This window comes from Eleutherodactylus coqui, chromosome 1 (genome assembly GCF_035609145.1).
Source record: "Eleutherodactylus coqui strain aEleCoq1 chromosome 1, aEleCoq1.hap1, whole genome shotgun sequence".
NCBI classification, from domain to species: Eukaryota; Metazoa; Chordata; class Amphibia; order Anura; family Eleutherodactylidae; genus Eleutherodactylus; species Eleutherodactylus coqui.
This window is the reverse complement of record NC_089837.1, coordinates 227322901-227341784: the sequence shown is the minus strand read 5'-3', so window position 1 is coordinate 227341784 and position 18884 is coordinate 227322901. Positions and strand designations below refer to the sequence as shown.

Below are 18884 nucleotides of genomic sequence, written 5' to 3'. Positions count from 1 at the left end.
CCTTTTAGGCAGGCCTAACACGTTCCCTAACCCAACTATGTATACCATTCTACATTATTCTTCAGAACCTGATCCCTTCATCTAGCAATACAACCTACACGCCATGCACACAAAGACATCATTAGTATAGACACCGGCTGGTGACCAACATAGTTTTATGTTTTTTACCCTATTTATATCAAAGATGGCTGGACTAGTGTGCAGAACAAGCACTTGTACCTCTTGTGGCACTCATTTCCTAATAGACTAAGCTCTTGCAAGCAGGGTCCTCATCTCTATTAAAGTGCTGATTTGTTTGTTACTCTGTAATTTCCAATTGTCCGTTTCTATATTGTTCTATTTTACTTAAAACATCATTAGTCTTTTAGAAATTAGTCTGATAATTAAAGGAGTTCTCTCACAACAGGTTTTACCTGTCAGACACCCTAGCTGTTTCCCAAAGTAAATGGTAGTGGATGTCCTGTTTGAAGCGAATGGAGCAAATTATCTCTGGCACTCCTACTGATGTGAATGGAGTGATGGTGTGCATGGGCAAAACCCGATAACATTTACTTCGGCCCAAGTGCTGTTGGGAGTATTTGCGGGACATTATAAAGGTTGTATCAACAGGTTTTAAGAACATCTGATTGAAATTGAAAAAAATGACAGCTAAATCACTAGTTTCTAAGACGATTCAAATGAGATAACAAATATTACTGAACTTCCTGTTGTCACTTTTGCGAATAGCTGTTTAAAAATTCTAAATGTCTCTTTAAGAAAAGCAAACAATATTCGTAAATGTTGGATACGGATCCAACTTCTGTTTACTAATTTAATCCGTTTTGTTTATTCTTGGGTAAAAAGACGAATTACTGTGCATATGCTCGTATTGCATGAAGTGTACAGATGAACATTTTAAATTACATCCATTGTGCTCCTCTCCTTCTGATAAAAATGGTAAGTACGAGCCAAAGCTCTGCTATAGATTTCTCAACATCAGCATAGGTAAGAAAAGAGGAAAGCAACCAGACTCTTTTCGTTAAAACACATTTTTTAACCTTAAAGGGGTTTTACTTAGGATCAAAAAAAAAGTTTGTGGGCAGAAAAACAGGCCATAATACAAAGAAGTAAGCACTGCTCACTGTTAAATGACTATCTGAGCCAGCGTGGCAACCCAGATAGCTTTAAGTTCAACATACCAAAGCAACTTTTTTTTTTCATACTGAGTTTTTGGTCCCTTGACTAATAATTAAACTCCTTAGAAACATGTTAAAAAAAATAGTGATGTCTACCAGTAACCAGTTTAGATTACTCTATGTCATATGAAATAAGAAAAAACACTTAGTTAAAAAAGGATCCTGCGCTCATAGGATTCCTATGATGTGATATTGAAACGTATTGCATGATAATCTCCTGTGGATAATTGACACTTACTTCGGAGGAGGGGGATATAGTGACCACAGAAGCCCCCTCCTATTGTAGAAAATTCAAGCAGTGCTCCAATCAGTCAGTGGGTACAAATAAGGATCTTCTATTTGTTAACAAACGTGGATATACAGTACATGCGCAAAGTGTTTCGATGCATACAAGCACCTTGCTCAAGCCATCCTAATATGAAGGTAGGATACTTACACTGCTGGTTCCTCCCAAGTGTATGGTCCTCCGCCTTGCTATTTCCTCTGGTGTGGTGAAAAAATGTTTTGCCTTCTCTGAACTTTTGTTGTATGGAGTCTTGGAAAACTGGGAACTTATGGGGCTGCAAGATGCTGAACGAGGACAAATTGGGATAACTAGGGTGTTTTTTTTTTAAATGTTGGAGATATGAGTAAGAAAATGCCAGAAGCAGGAAGCAGCGGAAGAAAAGAGAAGAAAAGTTGCCCGTTAATACCTGCAAAAGGAGGAGTCTACACCAAAACCATCGCTGTTGGCTGTAAGAGGGGGTTAACAGACATCTCCTTCCTGAATGTTGAGTGCTGCAATTTATACAAAAACTAGAACAAACAGATCCAAGTTGTGGAAATAATGTAATAATTAAAGTTTCCCATGAACATCAGCAAAATTCTGGGAAGTGAAAAGGTAGTCAGTCTGACAACAATTAACAGTGATGGTTTTGGAAGGATCTACAGCAAAAATCTTATCATTTTGGAATCACAAAAGAACTAATTTAGAAATTTCATGCACAAAAAAAACAAAACAAAACTATAAAATCCTACAGATTCATGCACTACAATGCAAAAAAGTCACAAGAGCAGGATGATTTGAAAGATATAGAGATATTATATAGATCTACAAGCAAAGCTTTGGCAAGGAGAAACAGGAAAAAGATGATAATACATAAACATATAAAATAACTCATTGTTAGGCCTCATGCAAACGGGCGGATTTGATTTGTGGAATCCGCGATCGGCACCGTCACGGGAGATCCGCTGTACTAGTCGCCCAAAGAAAAGCATGGAGCTTCCTCAGCTCCACGCACACACGCGGATTTGATTTGCGGATTCTGCGTGCCGAAAAGAAATTTCAGCATGCTCCATTTTACCCAGGATTCCGTGCAAATTGGCTCCATTGATCTCTGTGGCAGCAAGTGATCCAGAACTCAATTGCGGATTTGTGGGCAGATATCTTTCTGGTTGTTTGGAGACCAAGCAGGGAGGTGGGGGAAGAGGAGGAAAGGTACTCACTTTGGGCTTGCGTTTTTTTTTTGTGCGGGGAAAAAAAGATTGCATACGTGATCGCTGGCAAGCATTTAAAAATAATTTCCGCACTGACTCACAGGTCTTCCGCTGTGGAAATTCGTGTGCGGAATCTGGGCGTGCCGTGTGCATGAGGCCTTACCAATATGTACAGTAGAGTAACACTCGTGTTGAATAAAATAGCATAATATGAGATCTACATTTCAGATTTATCCCTTGTAATGAAGTAATAAAGGCAATATATGCTTGTATCCTGGGTGTGGTGTGCGCACCATAAAAGCTTGCAGTCTCCAAATTATGTGTTACTCAATGAAGAGTTCCAGCTACAGTATATACACAATTTAAATGGCACATCTGAAATTTAGCAATGCATTGAAACTGGAGCATCTCTAAATCTGACAGAAAAGTCAAATGAAAGACCTTTTCCTGACAGATGAAACCCTATTTCTTCGTATCCATAGGGTATAATGCTGCAATAAATACTGGTATAGGAAAGATATTTAATGTTTGTCCATGCAATGACTGAAGGTCTTTAAGAACTGGCAACCAGCGAGTCAAAATGAAGTTGCCAATTTTCTTTTAATTGCTAACGATTTTATCAAAACATGCCCATGCACTGTTCAGGACAAAAGGTATTTGATCAGTAGAGAAGTATAATGGGAGTATCATTTTTATAGATTTAATTTTTTTAAATTCATTCAAAAGGATTTTTTTCATATGGCTTGGTTCACATTTTTACATTCTGTATTTTATTTTAAAGGGGCTTTCCCATTAGCTAAAATTGCTCCACAACCACTCGGTACTTCCCTATTGCTATTGACCAGGACCTGTGACTGCTGCAGCCAATTACGGACCACAGCAGTGACCTTCTATAACCAGCAGCAGCCAGGAAGTACATAGTGGCTGTGGAGCAATTTAAAGTATTGGGAAAACCCCTTTAAAAAGGACAGATTCACCAACATCCTTATTGTTGGCTTTAGCCATGTCAGAACACCAAGAGACCTCATTAACATCAATGGGACAAGTCAAATCCATTAGGATCCATTGGGAAAGGTTTCAGCAAAATGGTCACAATTTCATTATAATGGAAAACCATGCGATAATGGTTATAGGAATTTTGGAGGCTGAATTATGGAGTACGGATAAAATCTTCAGCTGTTCTTGCAAAGATCTAATTTAAAACTACATGGCACCAATGCAAAGTCTGTAGAAGTCCATAGCTGCAGAACCAATATTTTATAAGGGAATGGAATCAGTTCTTTGCATTTGTGCAGGCACGGGGACATGTATATGTAGCAACCAGTGACATGTTTGACAGATATTAAAGACTGAACCCCTGCAACCCATTGTCAATCAAATGGTACATGCAGGAATTGTAGCACAAGTAGGCATGTCACTACCTCCGAAGTAATGTTGGATGCAGAACCAGAAACAAGATACACACTTCTACCTCACTTACAGTCCTGTTGTTAGGACTTTAAAACATAACCTTTAATAAAGCAATTAAAATTTAAAATAGTACTCACAAAGACTGACACACATAATACACAAAGAAAAATATTAATAACTCTGGAAGTGTATCTCAGAGGATATACAATGCAATATATGATGCAATTGGATGAGGCATAATCTGTCAACACACCCTTAATAAAGGGAATGATTGATCCACTTCTAAGTAATCATGATTGTCGTGACTGAACCATCAGTGTAGGAAAACATTGTAGGTTGCCTTGGTAACATTTCCTATAGTAATCAAGCTCTGCACCCTGATTGGAGTTTGGAGACACACCCCCTCTCTGAGGCGGGCACTTTAGCTCCTATTTAAGAGAGCTCCTTTGACTTTGCTCATTGATACCAATCACTCACCATCAGGGTGGTTGGCTTGCTGTTGCTCTATCCTTTTTTATTTTACTGATCTGCCTGCTACTTAGTGCGATACTTTTTGCTATCTTGTAATCAGAGAAGCATTAGGAATAAGGCACTAATAGAATCTAATTAGCGGAGAGAGATAGTAGTTAGAAATTCTCCAGTGTGTGACCTAAAAACTATTAGGCAACATCGTTACCACTGGTAGATAGGAATTAGTAAATATATAGGGGCCAGCAAGCTATCAAGGTAGATGCAAGGCATGGGTGTGTAAAGTCCATGCAGCACTGTCTCTCGCACAACGCGAGCCTCTGATACATGGCTTACTCTGAACTTTTCAGCAAAAAATTTTTTTGAAGAAAAAAATTTAAATTTTTTTTTTTTACCATATTAAGAGGTATTATATACTTCATTGCAGATAACATCTGATCTGCAAGATATATATTTACCTGCGACCAACTGAATGCTCACTAATTGGTTATTATGCAATTGCTGTTAAGATCCTGAGAGGCATATTAAATATTCACAAGAGGTCCCTGAGGAGCTCAAGTTGAGCGAAACGCGTCGGACCAAGGACCAGATATTGATTAAGCCTTCTTGGTGCTAATACCAAGCACAAATAATCTCGGTCTTGGGCACTATCAGTTTCCCAAGACTGTAGATACTACCGTTGTGGGGGTGTATTATCACCCTAAAACGGTTATTCGTTGCCTCGAATAGATACCAGTTAAGGCATCACACTATACCTAGAAAGCACGATATATGGCATCTACATTTTCAAGAATCCTCTGAGATATACTTCCAGAGTTATTAATATTTTTCTTTATGTATTATGTGTGTCAGTCTTTGTGAGTACTATTTTAAATTTTAATTGCTTTATTAAAGGTTATGTTTTAAAGTCCTAACAGTGAAGAGTTGCACATAACATTTTGGACTTTACTTGCCCCCAGTGACAAATACAGTCCTGTTGTGGTTTAACAAGTTACCTGCATCTCCTGATAGAGCAGCTGTGCTTTTACTTCTAGCCAAGTAAGAGTGTGTAGGCGTTAGTAGTCGCGACACTACAGTGGACTCCCATGGACTAAGTAGCGGTCGTCGCCCTAGTTGTTATAAACACAATATTAGACACAGAGATTTTCCACAATTCGGCTGTGCAGAAGGCATACCGAGTGGTAATTGTGACCTATTTTCATATGAGAAGTCTCATAGGAATGGTTAATGACTAGGAAAGTTAATTTGTGTCACATCTAAAATTACTACATTTATTAATAACCCCTTTGGACAAGCTAATCTAGTTACAAACCTCCCACTGCATAACACACTTTATGGTCCAATTCCTTTCTTTCGCTCATTATTTCTGGATCTACTAGAAATTACATTATTTTTAGTCACTTCGACTAATGTTAAAGCCCTGCTTGACATGCAATCTAAATTTCAAGTTGTTCTCTATTGCATTCGTGCTACTTGCAGGAGTCTGGCATTATCTTTGCATTGTTCCTTTGCCTGCAAATCTTAATGGAATGAACATGCTGGTCACCTGTGAATTTGTAAATGAATTCTGAGGTCTAAAGTAAGAAAAGGAAAGGAAGAAATTTCCCTCCATTTATTGTCAACATCATTCCTGACTCCTGCAAGTACTGCCTGCATTGGACCATGTAAAAGATCTTGTGAGTCTGCACATATCTTACCACCATAACCAAAAATATGTAAATATATTCACACATGGCAACATTGTTGCAAACATTTCTAGTGCTCGAAATCTACTCCATAGAAGTGTGAATGGGTTACTTCTGCAGCATGGGTATGGATTTTATGGATTTCTGCAAAATAGTGACAAGAAGTTCTGCAAAAAGTCTCCCATGTGCAAATATATTATGATTCGTTATGTACCTGTAGGAAATTCAGTACAGACGCAGCAATAATTTAACATGGCTTTTAATGTATTATGATAACAATGAGCCACATCTTACCTTTTCCATTACCATACAAAGGCTTTTATTGTGTTAAGAAAAGAGAATGGCTTTTTAATAGTTTAACATCAGATACTTTCTGTGACAAGGTATCTCACACAAGTTAAACTCTGCTACATCTTGTACATTTGTACAGAACGATAATCGTTTAGATTCTCACTGGATCGCAAGAATCTGAACGATCATTCAGTGTACACGCCTGCAGCGGCAGAACAATGAATGTTCAGTTACTGCAGATATAAAATTCAAATGTCAATCAGCCTGTTCATCTATGACCCGTTTACTGTCAATGGAGGAAAGCGGCTGGAGTGATCTTCGGCCCACTCTGCTTCCATTCACTGAGCAATCCTCACTCCTATGTAAAAGTAGAGGAGCGATTATCGCTGGGAAGACTGTCAATCGCTGAAGTGCCCAACAGTTGTCCAATGTAAAAAGACCCTAATGGTACTCAAGCCTACTACAGGTGTAACATCTGTACAAGTAATACTTCATTCTAGTTAAAAATGCCTTTTTTATATTTTATCAGTCTGATAAATAGTAAATAATATTAACTGTACTGTAAAACCCACAGCTAAACGGAAAGCATAGGGATATATAGTGTAACAGGTAGACACACTGATCTTGGAAATATGTATGGTAGAGCCCATAGATATTAACACAGTAAGCAAACTGCCCTTTAACACAAACATGCTAGATTATGGAGTTTAGAAATATGAAGTATGATGATGACAATTTGCTTCCACAAAGGAGAACACAAAATAATGCTTTGCTGAAGAATGAAACAATGACACAAAATGAATATGATGATTCACAGAACAGTGATCTATTCACAGAAGCTGTATGTCAGAATCTGAATGTTTTAAGGAATAGGTGTCCACTATACTGTTACCATGGCCAGCCTGGGGGGAACCTGACTACATAGAACATCAGTGGTTCCTACTTTAAGAGCCCACTACAGGGTATGCGGGACTTGCACCCCCGATTCCAGATTTGGTGCCTGAACTTATGGGAAAGCAGCAACACTAGATCCAGTTGCATTCCCTAGTTCTTGGTTGGCCAGTGCCATTTAGGCAACTGTTGCCAGTATTTTTTGGACACAATATCCTTCCATTATTTGGGCACAACAGCCTTCCATTATTTGGAGCTTTTAAAAAGGTACATGATAATATGGGACTGCAATACAGGACACCATCCAACTAAAGGCCGGCCTTGTGTTTTACCATTTATACTATATAAATGCACATTGCTTAATTCACAGTCACTTTACCAGGGTACATTGAGAACACACATCAATAGGTCTATACTTTTTTCTTTTCTTTAAACTGTACCTCTGTCTGGAGTATTAAGTAATGTTGCAGATGATGTGGAAAGTCGCTTGTTAATAACTGGATCAATATGTTTCGAAAGGTTCATTGTTGAAACTGACCTCCTTTCAGGATCTAAAACAAATGGAGATATTGCTAATTGACGGCACACCCATATAATGTATCAGTACCAGTACACTGGTAGGTGACCCAATGACATGGTGGCTGCCTTTCTTCATGAAAAATCTGCAATCTAGAGCTCCAGTCACACCAGGACCTGCAGGGAGGCCTGGAATAACATGGGCATTCCTCCTCCAACACTAAGGCATTGCAATGTACCAAAGACAACAAACGCTCTATGCATACGGACTACCATAATAATGCAATCTCTCAGTGCTATAACTACGTAAGTGTAAGGGCTTAAGAGTCAGAGGACACTAAAATTCAGGAATCACTGTAGAATTACACCAGAAAATATCTTTGCAAATACAACCTATGGACAGGCTGCCATACTACACCATCATTTTCTCTCAGATATCAACAACCCTGTCAGTTGTAGATTAGGGGTGTTATTTAGTAATCGCCAATACATGTGGAATCATAACTACACTTTTTGCCTTTTACAAAATAACTATGTACATGTACAACATCCTAGTGCAAAAACTTACAAGCAGGTTCTTAAAGACCCCGCTTTCATTTTTGAATAAGCCCTAGAGGCGAGTTGAAATCCGATTGGTTACTACGAGACACTCAGGCACTTCTTTATGGAATCATCCAAGGTAAAGCTCCACTATGTGAATAAGGCCCATAACACACAGGGCACGATGCAGAAATTAGCAAGCCCAGCATCAGCCGTTCGTGGGCTTTACTGTAATGGGCTGCTCTTTAAAACACAAATTAAAAAAACAAAATACAAGGCAACTTTCTGTACAGTACAGTTGCCCTACATCAGGCTAATTGAGGTTCTTGGTCTCCAAGTGCTGGATAGTAGAATTAAAAAGGTACATTTAAACTTGTGGACACCAATGAAGGATGATTGTACAATCCAAAATGTGGCTCTGTTAACATTTTGGTGGAAGCTGAAGTCTTATTTATCATTGGTGGGACTCTGCACTGAAGATACCTTTACACCACCAGTGAGTAGGACAATATATAAAACATTTTTATAATATTGCTCCCATAGTGGGTAAGACACACATACAACACACACAACGTACCGTACACAGAAGATAAAACAACGCTAATACATAGGAAGGGAGGGGAAAAAAAAGACAATGGCAATATTTCACATAGAAGAAGTCACTGCAGAGTGCTGCTATATTATCTAATCAGATGTCCTTCAGTGGATGCCACTATTATATTCGTAAGGAAATCCAATAATCTAACTTTTATGGTAGCAGCCAAACAGTCTCCTTTGATGAAAACAGGTGTCGATAGGTGAAATTTATTAGAAATACACACTATTAGATACTGGTAAGCAGTAAATAACCCAAGATTTCGAGTTTTGGTCCTCTCAGCACAACAAAACAAGCAGAAATACAGCCATGATGAGGACAGATTTAAGCAGATATATAGACATGCTATCACTCTTTCTGAAAACAGCTAACATGTCTATACACATGATGTACACTAACACCACACTATATGTACCAAGACTCTGGGTTGTTAACAAACACGCTCTACTTCACTCAAGGTTAGAGATCACAAAGGCAGAGACTAAAAGAACAAAATCACATAACACAGTGGTTTAAGTACCACCTCTTCTGACACGACCCTTGGCTTGGAAATGGTATGCCAGGTCAGATAAATCGACATTGAAGGATGAGTCAATAAAGTAACCTAAGGAACAGAACATGCAAAAGTGATGAAGAAAGAAAAAAAGATTAAAAAAAAAAAAAGGATGCATTGATGGATTGGGAGTTTCAAGAATTTACAGTACTAAATCAGTTTATTCGCTTGTGAGGTCTACGATGCAGAAAGTAACAAATATTAACACTTACTGGCTCCATGAAGAAGGTTGTGCCTAATATCAAAGCAATGGAATAAAATATACTATGTACAAGTCAAGTAGCTCACTATTCATGGGTCACTTCAACATCTTCTTGCAGGAAGTGTCAAATGTTTCTCACTTTCTTTGTCCTATATGACCAATTAATGCTATGTTGATAAGATGTAGCAACTTGGAGGCAGCTGTTCGGTATATATGCTGCCAAACTCCAGCACAGACATCCGTGTCTTGAAATACACAATAGCATTGATTCATATGGACAGTCATGTTGCTCCAAGAGAACCACTAATCGCATCACGTTCCTATACATGGTGCCTCTTACGTGAAGTCTGTTGTCTTTTTTGGTGTGCCTTTTCATGCCCTGCCTCTAAACAATACATACTCTAAAGCCTTCCATCATTTTATTATACCTGAACTGCTGACGCTAGTGTTGCTCTGTAGAGTGCCACCCCAAGACCATCTGTTAATTTTTTGCTTTGGTTTCTGACTTCTTTCCATTGTACGCTTTACTACTGCCTCATGTCGCTCCTTGAACCAAAAAAAAAAGCAGAAGTCATGTCAAGAGATATTATAAAAGTAGCAAATCTCTAAAAAAAACACAAAAAAACACTTTTTTCATCAAAAGGGACTATGCAATATTAGAAATATAAGGCCGATTTTCTTTTTCTCCAGAAACAGTTCCACATGTTTTCATCAGTCATACCTGGTACTGGAACTCACCTCCAGTCACATCAAATGCTAAACTGCAATACCACCACATTTCTAGGTACAAATAGAAAAATATTACATCCCCCAAAAGAAAAGAAGATGTAAGTAAAGTAAGGTGACCTACTTTTTCCTCTTCCAGTCTCTGCCTTCGCTTCTCATCCACTGCTGCACGCCTTTTTTCCTCTTTGACCCTCTGTTCTTCTAGTTTCTTCTTGCGTTGTTCCAAATGTTTCACATAATGCTGCCGTGCCCGCACTTCTTTCTCTAACCACAGCGATTCTCTTGCAGCTGAAAGCAGCAAACACAACGTACACGTATGTTCTAACCCATTATGTAACACTGAGAATATTCCTAGCTCTAAACTGCGAAGACTGAAGTGTACAGTTCACTAGGCTGAGCTCAATAGCTGCTTATTCAAGTTGACAGAAAAGCCTCGACACAACAAAATGCTCCCAGGACATCAGCGCTTCTCATCGTAGGGCAATGCCTAAAACGGATGCTAGAAATGTTCGTTGGAACATAGCTGCAAGTTTCCAAAATCCTACTTGTGATCTCTAGGCACTGATACTCTTGCATCAGTAAATTATACCATAGCATGGATTTAGAGCTACACTCGGCTCCAACCAATAGACATCAGCTCCATTGGTCAAATGCTACAATCTTAGCTTTTCTTTTTACCATTGTCCAAGAATATATGTGAGGCATTGCAAATATAAAATATTTGCTATGATACAAACAGTTTTTAATGAGAAAAAAACATGGGAAGTATCTGTTGCTTTTTGTTCCATTTCTGACAAGTGTATCGATCAAGAAAAACAGAAAATTTTGTCTTAACCCTCTCATCTGTGGGCAGTCTTATCTGACAGCTCTCTCCTAATCCCTCATTTAGGTTTGGATCAGCAAAGAACACATTGGGAATTATTTACTAATACTGTCTAAAAGTTAGCGCAAACACACCAAATTTATCCTACTGGAGCTGAATGACAAATCAGTAGAATTTTGAAACTGCCTTGTCCTAGTATAGCTCACTTATTAGTGGACTTAGGCCGCCTGCAGACGAGCGGGTCGGATCCGGCGGCGAGAATTCTTGCCGCGGGACCCGACCCGAGCGCCTGCAGGGACGAGCGCGTACTCACCCGCACCCGGAAGCCCCCGGCTCTTTCATGTGTATGCGCAGACCGGAGCCGGCGGCCGGGTAAGTGACGTTTCTGTGTGGGGTTCGCAGAGCCCCGCACAGAAATAGGACATACCGCGGTTTGTTTGCCGCGTGAGATTTCGCGCAGCCAAACCGCGGCCGTCTGCATAGGAGTGCGTATTGTAATGCACTCCTATGCAGGCTTTCAGTGGCGGAAATCCCGCGGGATTTCCGCCCGTGTGCAGGCGGCCTTAGTTGATATAAAAAATTGCAGCAATGTTTGACACAATGTGATGCAATTTAGGACATGCCCTTTTTTTTTTTTTTTTTTTTTTTTAGACAAGTCAGAAGAAAAAAAAACTGTCTGAAAAGGTCTAAAAACACATGCGGTACAAATCAAATAAGACAGTTTTCTGGCATAATTAGCACGAGAAAACCATTGCATTTTGAATAGTAAAGCCCCATTTACACTGATAGTTTGAGGGACAGTTTTGAGCGATCATCTTTGCATACTTTATAGTAGCTAATTAGCTACTATACAGCTATGCAGGCAAAGCAGGACACAGCCATGGCCACTAATAAAACAATACAGCTGATTTGCATATGCAAACAGCTTTAGTGTTCTCCAGTTGCTCTAACTACCATTGTCCCTGCTGTAAATTCACAGCAGGACACAGGAACAGAGAATCTTATCAGTGCAGCAGGCTGATAACAGCCTGTCCCACTGATAACAGCTGATTGCTCAATTCTGGCAAGCTAGAAATAAGAGATCAGCGACTCGGGCACGAAAACTTATGATGTCCCTGCATTTAGACAGAACGATTATCGCTCAAAAGACTGCTTTAAGCGATTTTTGAGCGATTCTCGTTGTGTCTAAAAGGGCCTTTAGTTTTCTCCAATGTGTCTTGCATATAGTAAGGAGATAAGTCTCCTGAGAACAAAAGGATCAGGCATTTGAAATCCAACTACGTGATCCTTGCCTCACCCAACATGTGCCATCAGAGTAAAATCAGGAGACCACCAGGCTGCCCATGCACATTCAATGCCAATGCCAATTCCATTGAAATTGGAGTGATCAGCCGATTAGAAAACACTAGGCGGGATTTTACTAATTCGGTCAGCCAGTGTAGTCCTTTGCATACACTTTCCCACAGACTTGTATAGGAGAGTGTGTGCATAGGACTTTGAAAAGCGTTGAGGAGAATACTTCTTAAAGTGATAGTTCTACCTAACAAAAACACCTGAATTTAGAAAAAGGCTTCAGACATGCATAAAAATGTAATAGATTAGGTCTCCAATACTAATCCAAATCTGTCAGCTAGCAACACCAACATTATGGCTTGAGAGCTGTTCTTGCAAGGAAAATGACAATACTCCAAACAAACATTAACCCCTTGAGTGGCGGGTTTCCTACCACCCTGTCGTGCCCACCAGGGCAGGTTTTTTAAAATGGTCTAATCATTGAATTTCAACTAATTTTGCACTTGCGTCTCAAGAGCCATAACTTTTTCATTTTTCCATTGACATGGCCATATAAGGGCTTGTTTTTTGCGGGACAAGTTCCGATTTTTTTAAACAGGGGGGAGGAAAAAAAAAGAAATGGGGAAAAAAGAAAAAAAGGGGCCATGTCATTTAGGGGTTAAATAACGTATCAACGTCCTTCTCTGGGTAATTACGACGCATGGATACCACATGTGTGATTGTATTTTTGATTTTTTACAAAGTAAAGGGAGACAAGTGTTTTTATAATTTTTTACCTTTTTTTTTTTTTAAATTTTAATTTTTTTTTGTCCCTTTAGGGGACTTCCACAGGGACCCATCAGGACCCCCTGATCACATTCCGGGGGTCCGATGGTGACAGCCCTTTACATGCTGCAGTGACAGCCCTTTACATGCTGCAGTCACATAGACTGCTGCATGTAAAGGGTTAACAGCAGAGATCGGAGGTTTTCTCTAATCTCTGCTGTAAGAGCTAGTACCTAGCTGTCCTCTCACAGCCAAGCACCAAGCTCTCCCTGCCACAGAGACCATCGGCTTGCTTCTGACAAGCCGATGGTCTCTATGGCAACCTGTAAACAAAGCAGGAGATTGCCGGCAGATCGGCAATATCTTCTGCTGGATTTTCAAAGCCCTTGCTTTGTTCTCTGTGGGACTGTGCAGGCAGAGCACACTGTCACAGCTTGTGGCATTGTGCTCTGCAGCTCCCATAGTGATACATAGCCCGGAAATCTTCCGGGCTATATCGCTATGGGCAGTGGAGCTCGTCCCGGAAAATTTCCGGGCGTGCCACTCAAGGGGTTATATAGCAGTGAGAAACACACGCTTTATTGTCTTGATATGAGCTTTATATAACAGGTTTCTGCCCAGGCTCGGACTGGCTTACAGTTGACTTTCTTGGGCTCTCAGTTCCCCACCCCCTGCATGAGTTGTATACAGGATCTGCACATATTGGGTGAATGAAAGTCTACCAATCCTGCCCGCTGCATTCTCCATATACTTCAGTGGAAACATGGCCACCTGAGAATGCAGGTACCTTTCTATTGAATAGATGAAGAACGCAGTGGTGAGGAATATGTTAACAGGGATCAGCTAATATTTGCATGTAGCTGTATAGTGGGACCCCTGAATGAATTTTACTGGTGGGCCTTGGGCAACCCAATCCATAACGGCTTCTGACCACAGAGTAGATATGAGAGGGACGCTATGCTTAGACACATAATAAGAGCATGGATGTCAAGGTCACTTGGGAGTTATTCTCCCTGGAGCTCGACAGAGCTTAGGGACTTAGAAGAACTTGAGGAATCCTTCACACATCACCTCACATGTTACTCATGTTCACACTTGCATGTCCTTGCCAACAAAGACTGCTTTATCAAGAACAAGTGGGATTATTAAACAAGTTGATTTGATTGCGGCATTAGATTTGTGTTTCTGCAAACAATTTGAGCGAGATGTAGGAAAATATCTAAAAGAGAAACTGGATTTATTGCTCAATCACAGCACAGCTTTCATTTCTCAAAGTGCTCTTACAAAACTAAAGGCATATTCATTTTTACATTCTGAGCATGCTCAGAGTGCAGAACACATGCTCTGGCTGTTCATCAAAGCCAGGAGCATCTCTTGAGCGCATTCTCTAGCTGTTCATTATTACTGGAGCACACCCCCACAGAGCATACACTGAATGTGCTAGCTGTGCTCTATCCAAAAGCCAGGTTGAAAGCAGACTATCAAATCAGATGGTGGCACCCAGTGCAAAAAGTCGTGCGCAGTTTATTCTGGACAGTTTAAGATAGATGCAGAAACTGCAAGGATGTACCTGTCAAGTAAGCATAAAGCCAGTTCTCAATGTAATTAGATATGGTGTGATCAGGCTAGTCTGTACTGAGCTGGCTAGAATGGAGTAGGATAAAGATGATCCATCCTCTACAGGCGGTTCATGATTGCATCAGCTGGATCATGAGCACTGAGCACTCCAGAAAGTCACATTGTACACTATGATGTAACGGATCACTCTGGGAGTAATCCAACAACATATATGAATATAGCTTAACCCCTCAAAGACCACCCAAACGTCTCTTGATGCCGCCTGTTAAGGGGCATTATTCTGCAAGGCTGTCTTTTGATGGCGCTGCATTAAAAGCCTGGTACAGGTCACCTGTGTCAGGGAAAAGTGGGTGCTTGGCTGTCATCCGACAGCTGGGTACTTGCTTTAACACCAGGGACCGAAGAAAAACGCCACGCTGAGTGCGACCGTGGCATGTAAAAGGCTGACAGAGTGGGGACTCCCTCTGTCAGCCATCGGATCCCCGTGATCACATCTGATGGGTTGTTGTGGCATCTAGAGGCTTGAATATAGCCCCCAGGTCTGCCAAAAATAAAAACATTAAAACCCCTCCCTTTACTATTTAAAAAAAACAACAAATAAATCAAATCAAATCAGTCAGGTGGTATTGCTATGTTCCTAATGACCCAGAGGGAAAACAACCGTTAGTACTTTTAACCCTCACAGTACACGTCATGAAAAAAATATATATACAAAAAAAAAAAGAAGATGGCAAAAATAGTAAATTCTGCCCATTAAAAAAAAATTTAAAAAAAAAAAGGTTGGGGGTCTTTCAAACGCAGCAAAAAAAAAAAAAAAAGGGTGAAAGTGGCAAAAATACAAACCTATATAAATTTGGTATTGACATATAATCATACTGACATACAGAATTTCAGAATTTATTTAACATATATTTATACGGCACGGTGAACGTCAATAAAAATAAAAAACATGCCATAATTGCACAATTTGTTAATCGTGCCCCTAGAAAAAAATGGAATAAAGAGTTATAAGTTCCCAAAATTTGGTTAAGTGAAGACTAAAGTTTATGCCACAAAAAAAATTACAAAAAAAACAAAAAAAAAAACTTCAATAGAGCTCAGTCAATGGGAAAATAAAAATGCTATAGCTCTTGGCATGGGGCGACAAAAACTCAAAATTAAGGGAAAAAAATGTTTTGTGTACAAAAATAGCATCACATTAAAGAAAAAAAAAACCTGTATAAACATGATATCACTGGAATCATGCTGACCCAGAGAATAATGTTATTACATTATTTATTTTGCACACTGAATGCTGTAAAAATCAAATACAAAATACAAAAATGGCAGATTTTTTTCCCCCCCAATCCCCCATGAAACAAAACAAAAAAAAAAAAGGTATATAATACACTATATGTAACCAAAAATAATATAACCTTAAAAAAATATAACTTGTCCCGCAAAAAACAAGCTTTCATATGCCTGTCTAGGCAGAAAAATAAAAAAAAGTTATGGCACTAGAAATGCCACGTGTAAGATTACGTCTGTGGTAACTGCACTGTAATGCGCCATGCATCTGGGTGTCCGCCACAGGACCATAATAGCCACACTTCTACAGTCCTTACTCTTAAGGTAAGGACACACATAGGAGCAACTACGAGCAGAGGGTGTGGTGCATAAATTCACACTTCATGGTCATGATCTGCAGGTCATACAGCAGTGTTACAGCCAGGGGCGTAACTGAAGGCTCATGGGCCTGAGTGCAAAAGTTTATCTTGGGGCCCCCCCAACTTCTCTTAACCCTATAAAGCAGAGGCGTAACCTGAAACTCCTGGGCCCCAATGCAAAACCTGTAACAGGGTCCCCAGCTATAATGCTTTATTCTTAGTATTGGGCTCCCTATATGGAGAAGAGAAGCCTTATGAGCCTAAGGGTCCTGGGCCCGGGTGCAACCACATCCCCTATAGTTATGCAAGTGGTTACAGACACTATTTTAATGGAAAAACTGATATTACCTGTAAAAATGTCAGTTTGCAAACCTTGCCTACTATAGGTGGACGTGGCTTAAAGCCACCGCTATATGGGTCCTTGACCCTTTCTAGCTTTACAATATCCCTTGTGATTTAGTTTTGCTTTATTCAGACGGAGTGGTTGAGGTGAGAAGCAGTAAAAACAGCAACTGCATTGAAGACCATAACATAAAAAACATGTCATTTTTACAGTATGGTTTTAGCTGCCCCTGAACTGCCCTATCTGCATACACCCTCAGGGGCTGTTCACAACACACTTTAATAATACACTCAATAGATGGCTAGCCTAAAGCTTTTTCCTGACATACCCATAGACATAGTCAAAAATGTACACTTGTGAACTAACTTGAATTATGTTGGACCTCCCTTACACTTGTGTAATTGTTTTGTATTACAAATTATAGCACAAAAAGCTTTTCGGCCCACAAGAAAAACAGGAACAGAGGAAACTACTTCAAAGTGAAAGACAGGCATACAAAGGCTCCGTGTGACCTACAGGGAAGCAGTGCTTCTTTCCTTTTATAGGATGAAGTGGCATTGGAGTTTTAAGACTAAAGGTCCATTTAGACAAGCAAAGTCCTTGGCGCTATGTAACCAGCACTGATCAGCGCTAGTATAAATTTCTTCTACATGGGCTAAGAATCTGCTTATGGGGACGAATGATTGCTTTTATGACTGCTCATCCTCATAGGCCCTCTGTACATCTCCCTGTTCAAACTTGGGGATGTACTGCGGATCTATGAGCATTTTTATGCTTGCCAGAACTGAACAAACCTCAGACAACTGAACGTTCGCTCATTGGTCAGCTGATCGTTGGTCCCTCTATATTGCCAAATTGTTGGGTGAACAATCTTTTGGAGGAATGTTTGGGCCCAATTGGCTTGTGTAAAAGGACTTTAACCCCTTAAGGACATGGCCCATTTTCGGATTACGGACCCAACAATTTTTGGCGGATTCTCATCTCCATTTTTCAAAAGCCATAACTTTTTTATTTTTCCGTCGATGCGGACGTATGAGGGCTTGTTTTATGCAAGGTGAACCTTAGTTTTTAATCAGTGCCATTTTTGGGTACATAGACTGTATTTTAAAACACATTTATTATTTTTTTATGATGGTAGGGAGAAAAAAACCGCATGAATTCTGCCACCGATTTTTTAGTTTTTAATCATGCAGCATAAATGACACAATCAATTTTTTCTGCGGGTCGGTATGATTACAACGGTACCAAAATTCTTATTTTTTTCCCCCACTTTTCTGCAATTAAAAACCCTTTTTTGGAATTTTTTCCCCTTAATCGCTGCATTTAAAGTCCTATAATTTTTTTATTTTTCCATGGACGGAGTACACATGGCTTTTTTGATCACTTTCATTGCGTTTTTTGCGAGGCAAGATGCTAATTAGCATTTGCCTCAGTCTTGTAGCGTGGATAAAAAGAGTGTTCAACTTATTGTAAACGTCGTTACGAACACAACGAAACCAAAAATGTGGGATTAAAAAATAAAAAAAAAAAAAAAAAAAAAGTATGTTAATATGAGACAACCCCCCAAAAAAGTGTAACTTTTTTTTTTTCCATTTTTTGTACATTATTTTGATTTTTTTTCCTTTTTTAGACCATTTGTGTCCCTCTGAGGGACTTACATCGTACCATCTCTGATCGCCATGATAAGGAGGAGAGAAGTTCTGCAATGCCTTATCGTTTATTACAGCGACCATAGGCAATGGCAATACAGGATGTCAGTATCTGGCGCCCTGTTACCATGGCAACCAGCCGGGCTCTCTGCGATTATATCGCGAGAGCCTGATAACATCACCGAGGGAGCGCGCTCCCTCAGTGAACCCTTCCCATGCTGCGATCTACATAGATCGTGGCAGGGAAGGGGCTAACAGC

The 18884-nt window shown here is 39.8% G+C and overlaps 1 protein-coding gene across 5 annotated transcripts in view; it reads right to left on the bottom strand.

Moving 5' to 3' along the window:
• MAP7 (microtubule associated protein 7) overlaps positions 1-18884 on the bottom strand; it is a 132022-nt gene that overhangs the window by 16257 nt on the left and 96881 nt on the right. For all 5 annotated transcript variants that reach the window (XM_066606175.1, XM_066606184.1, XM_066606157.1 and 2 more), the window contains 5 exons: positions 10653-10816; positions 10231-10348; positions 7837-7947; positions 5525-5638; positions 1612-1745 (listed from right to left, as the gene is read on the bottom strand). In XM_066606175.1, coding sequence (XP_066462272.1) covers positions 1612-1745; positions 5525-5638; positions 7837-7947; positions 10231-10348; positions 10653-10816 — 641 coding nt within the window. The remainder of the gene's footprint in view (positions 1-1611; positions 1746-5524; positions 5639-7836; positions 7948-10230; positions 10349-10652; positions 10817-18884) is intronic.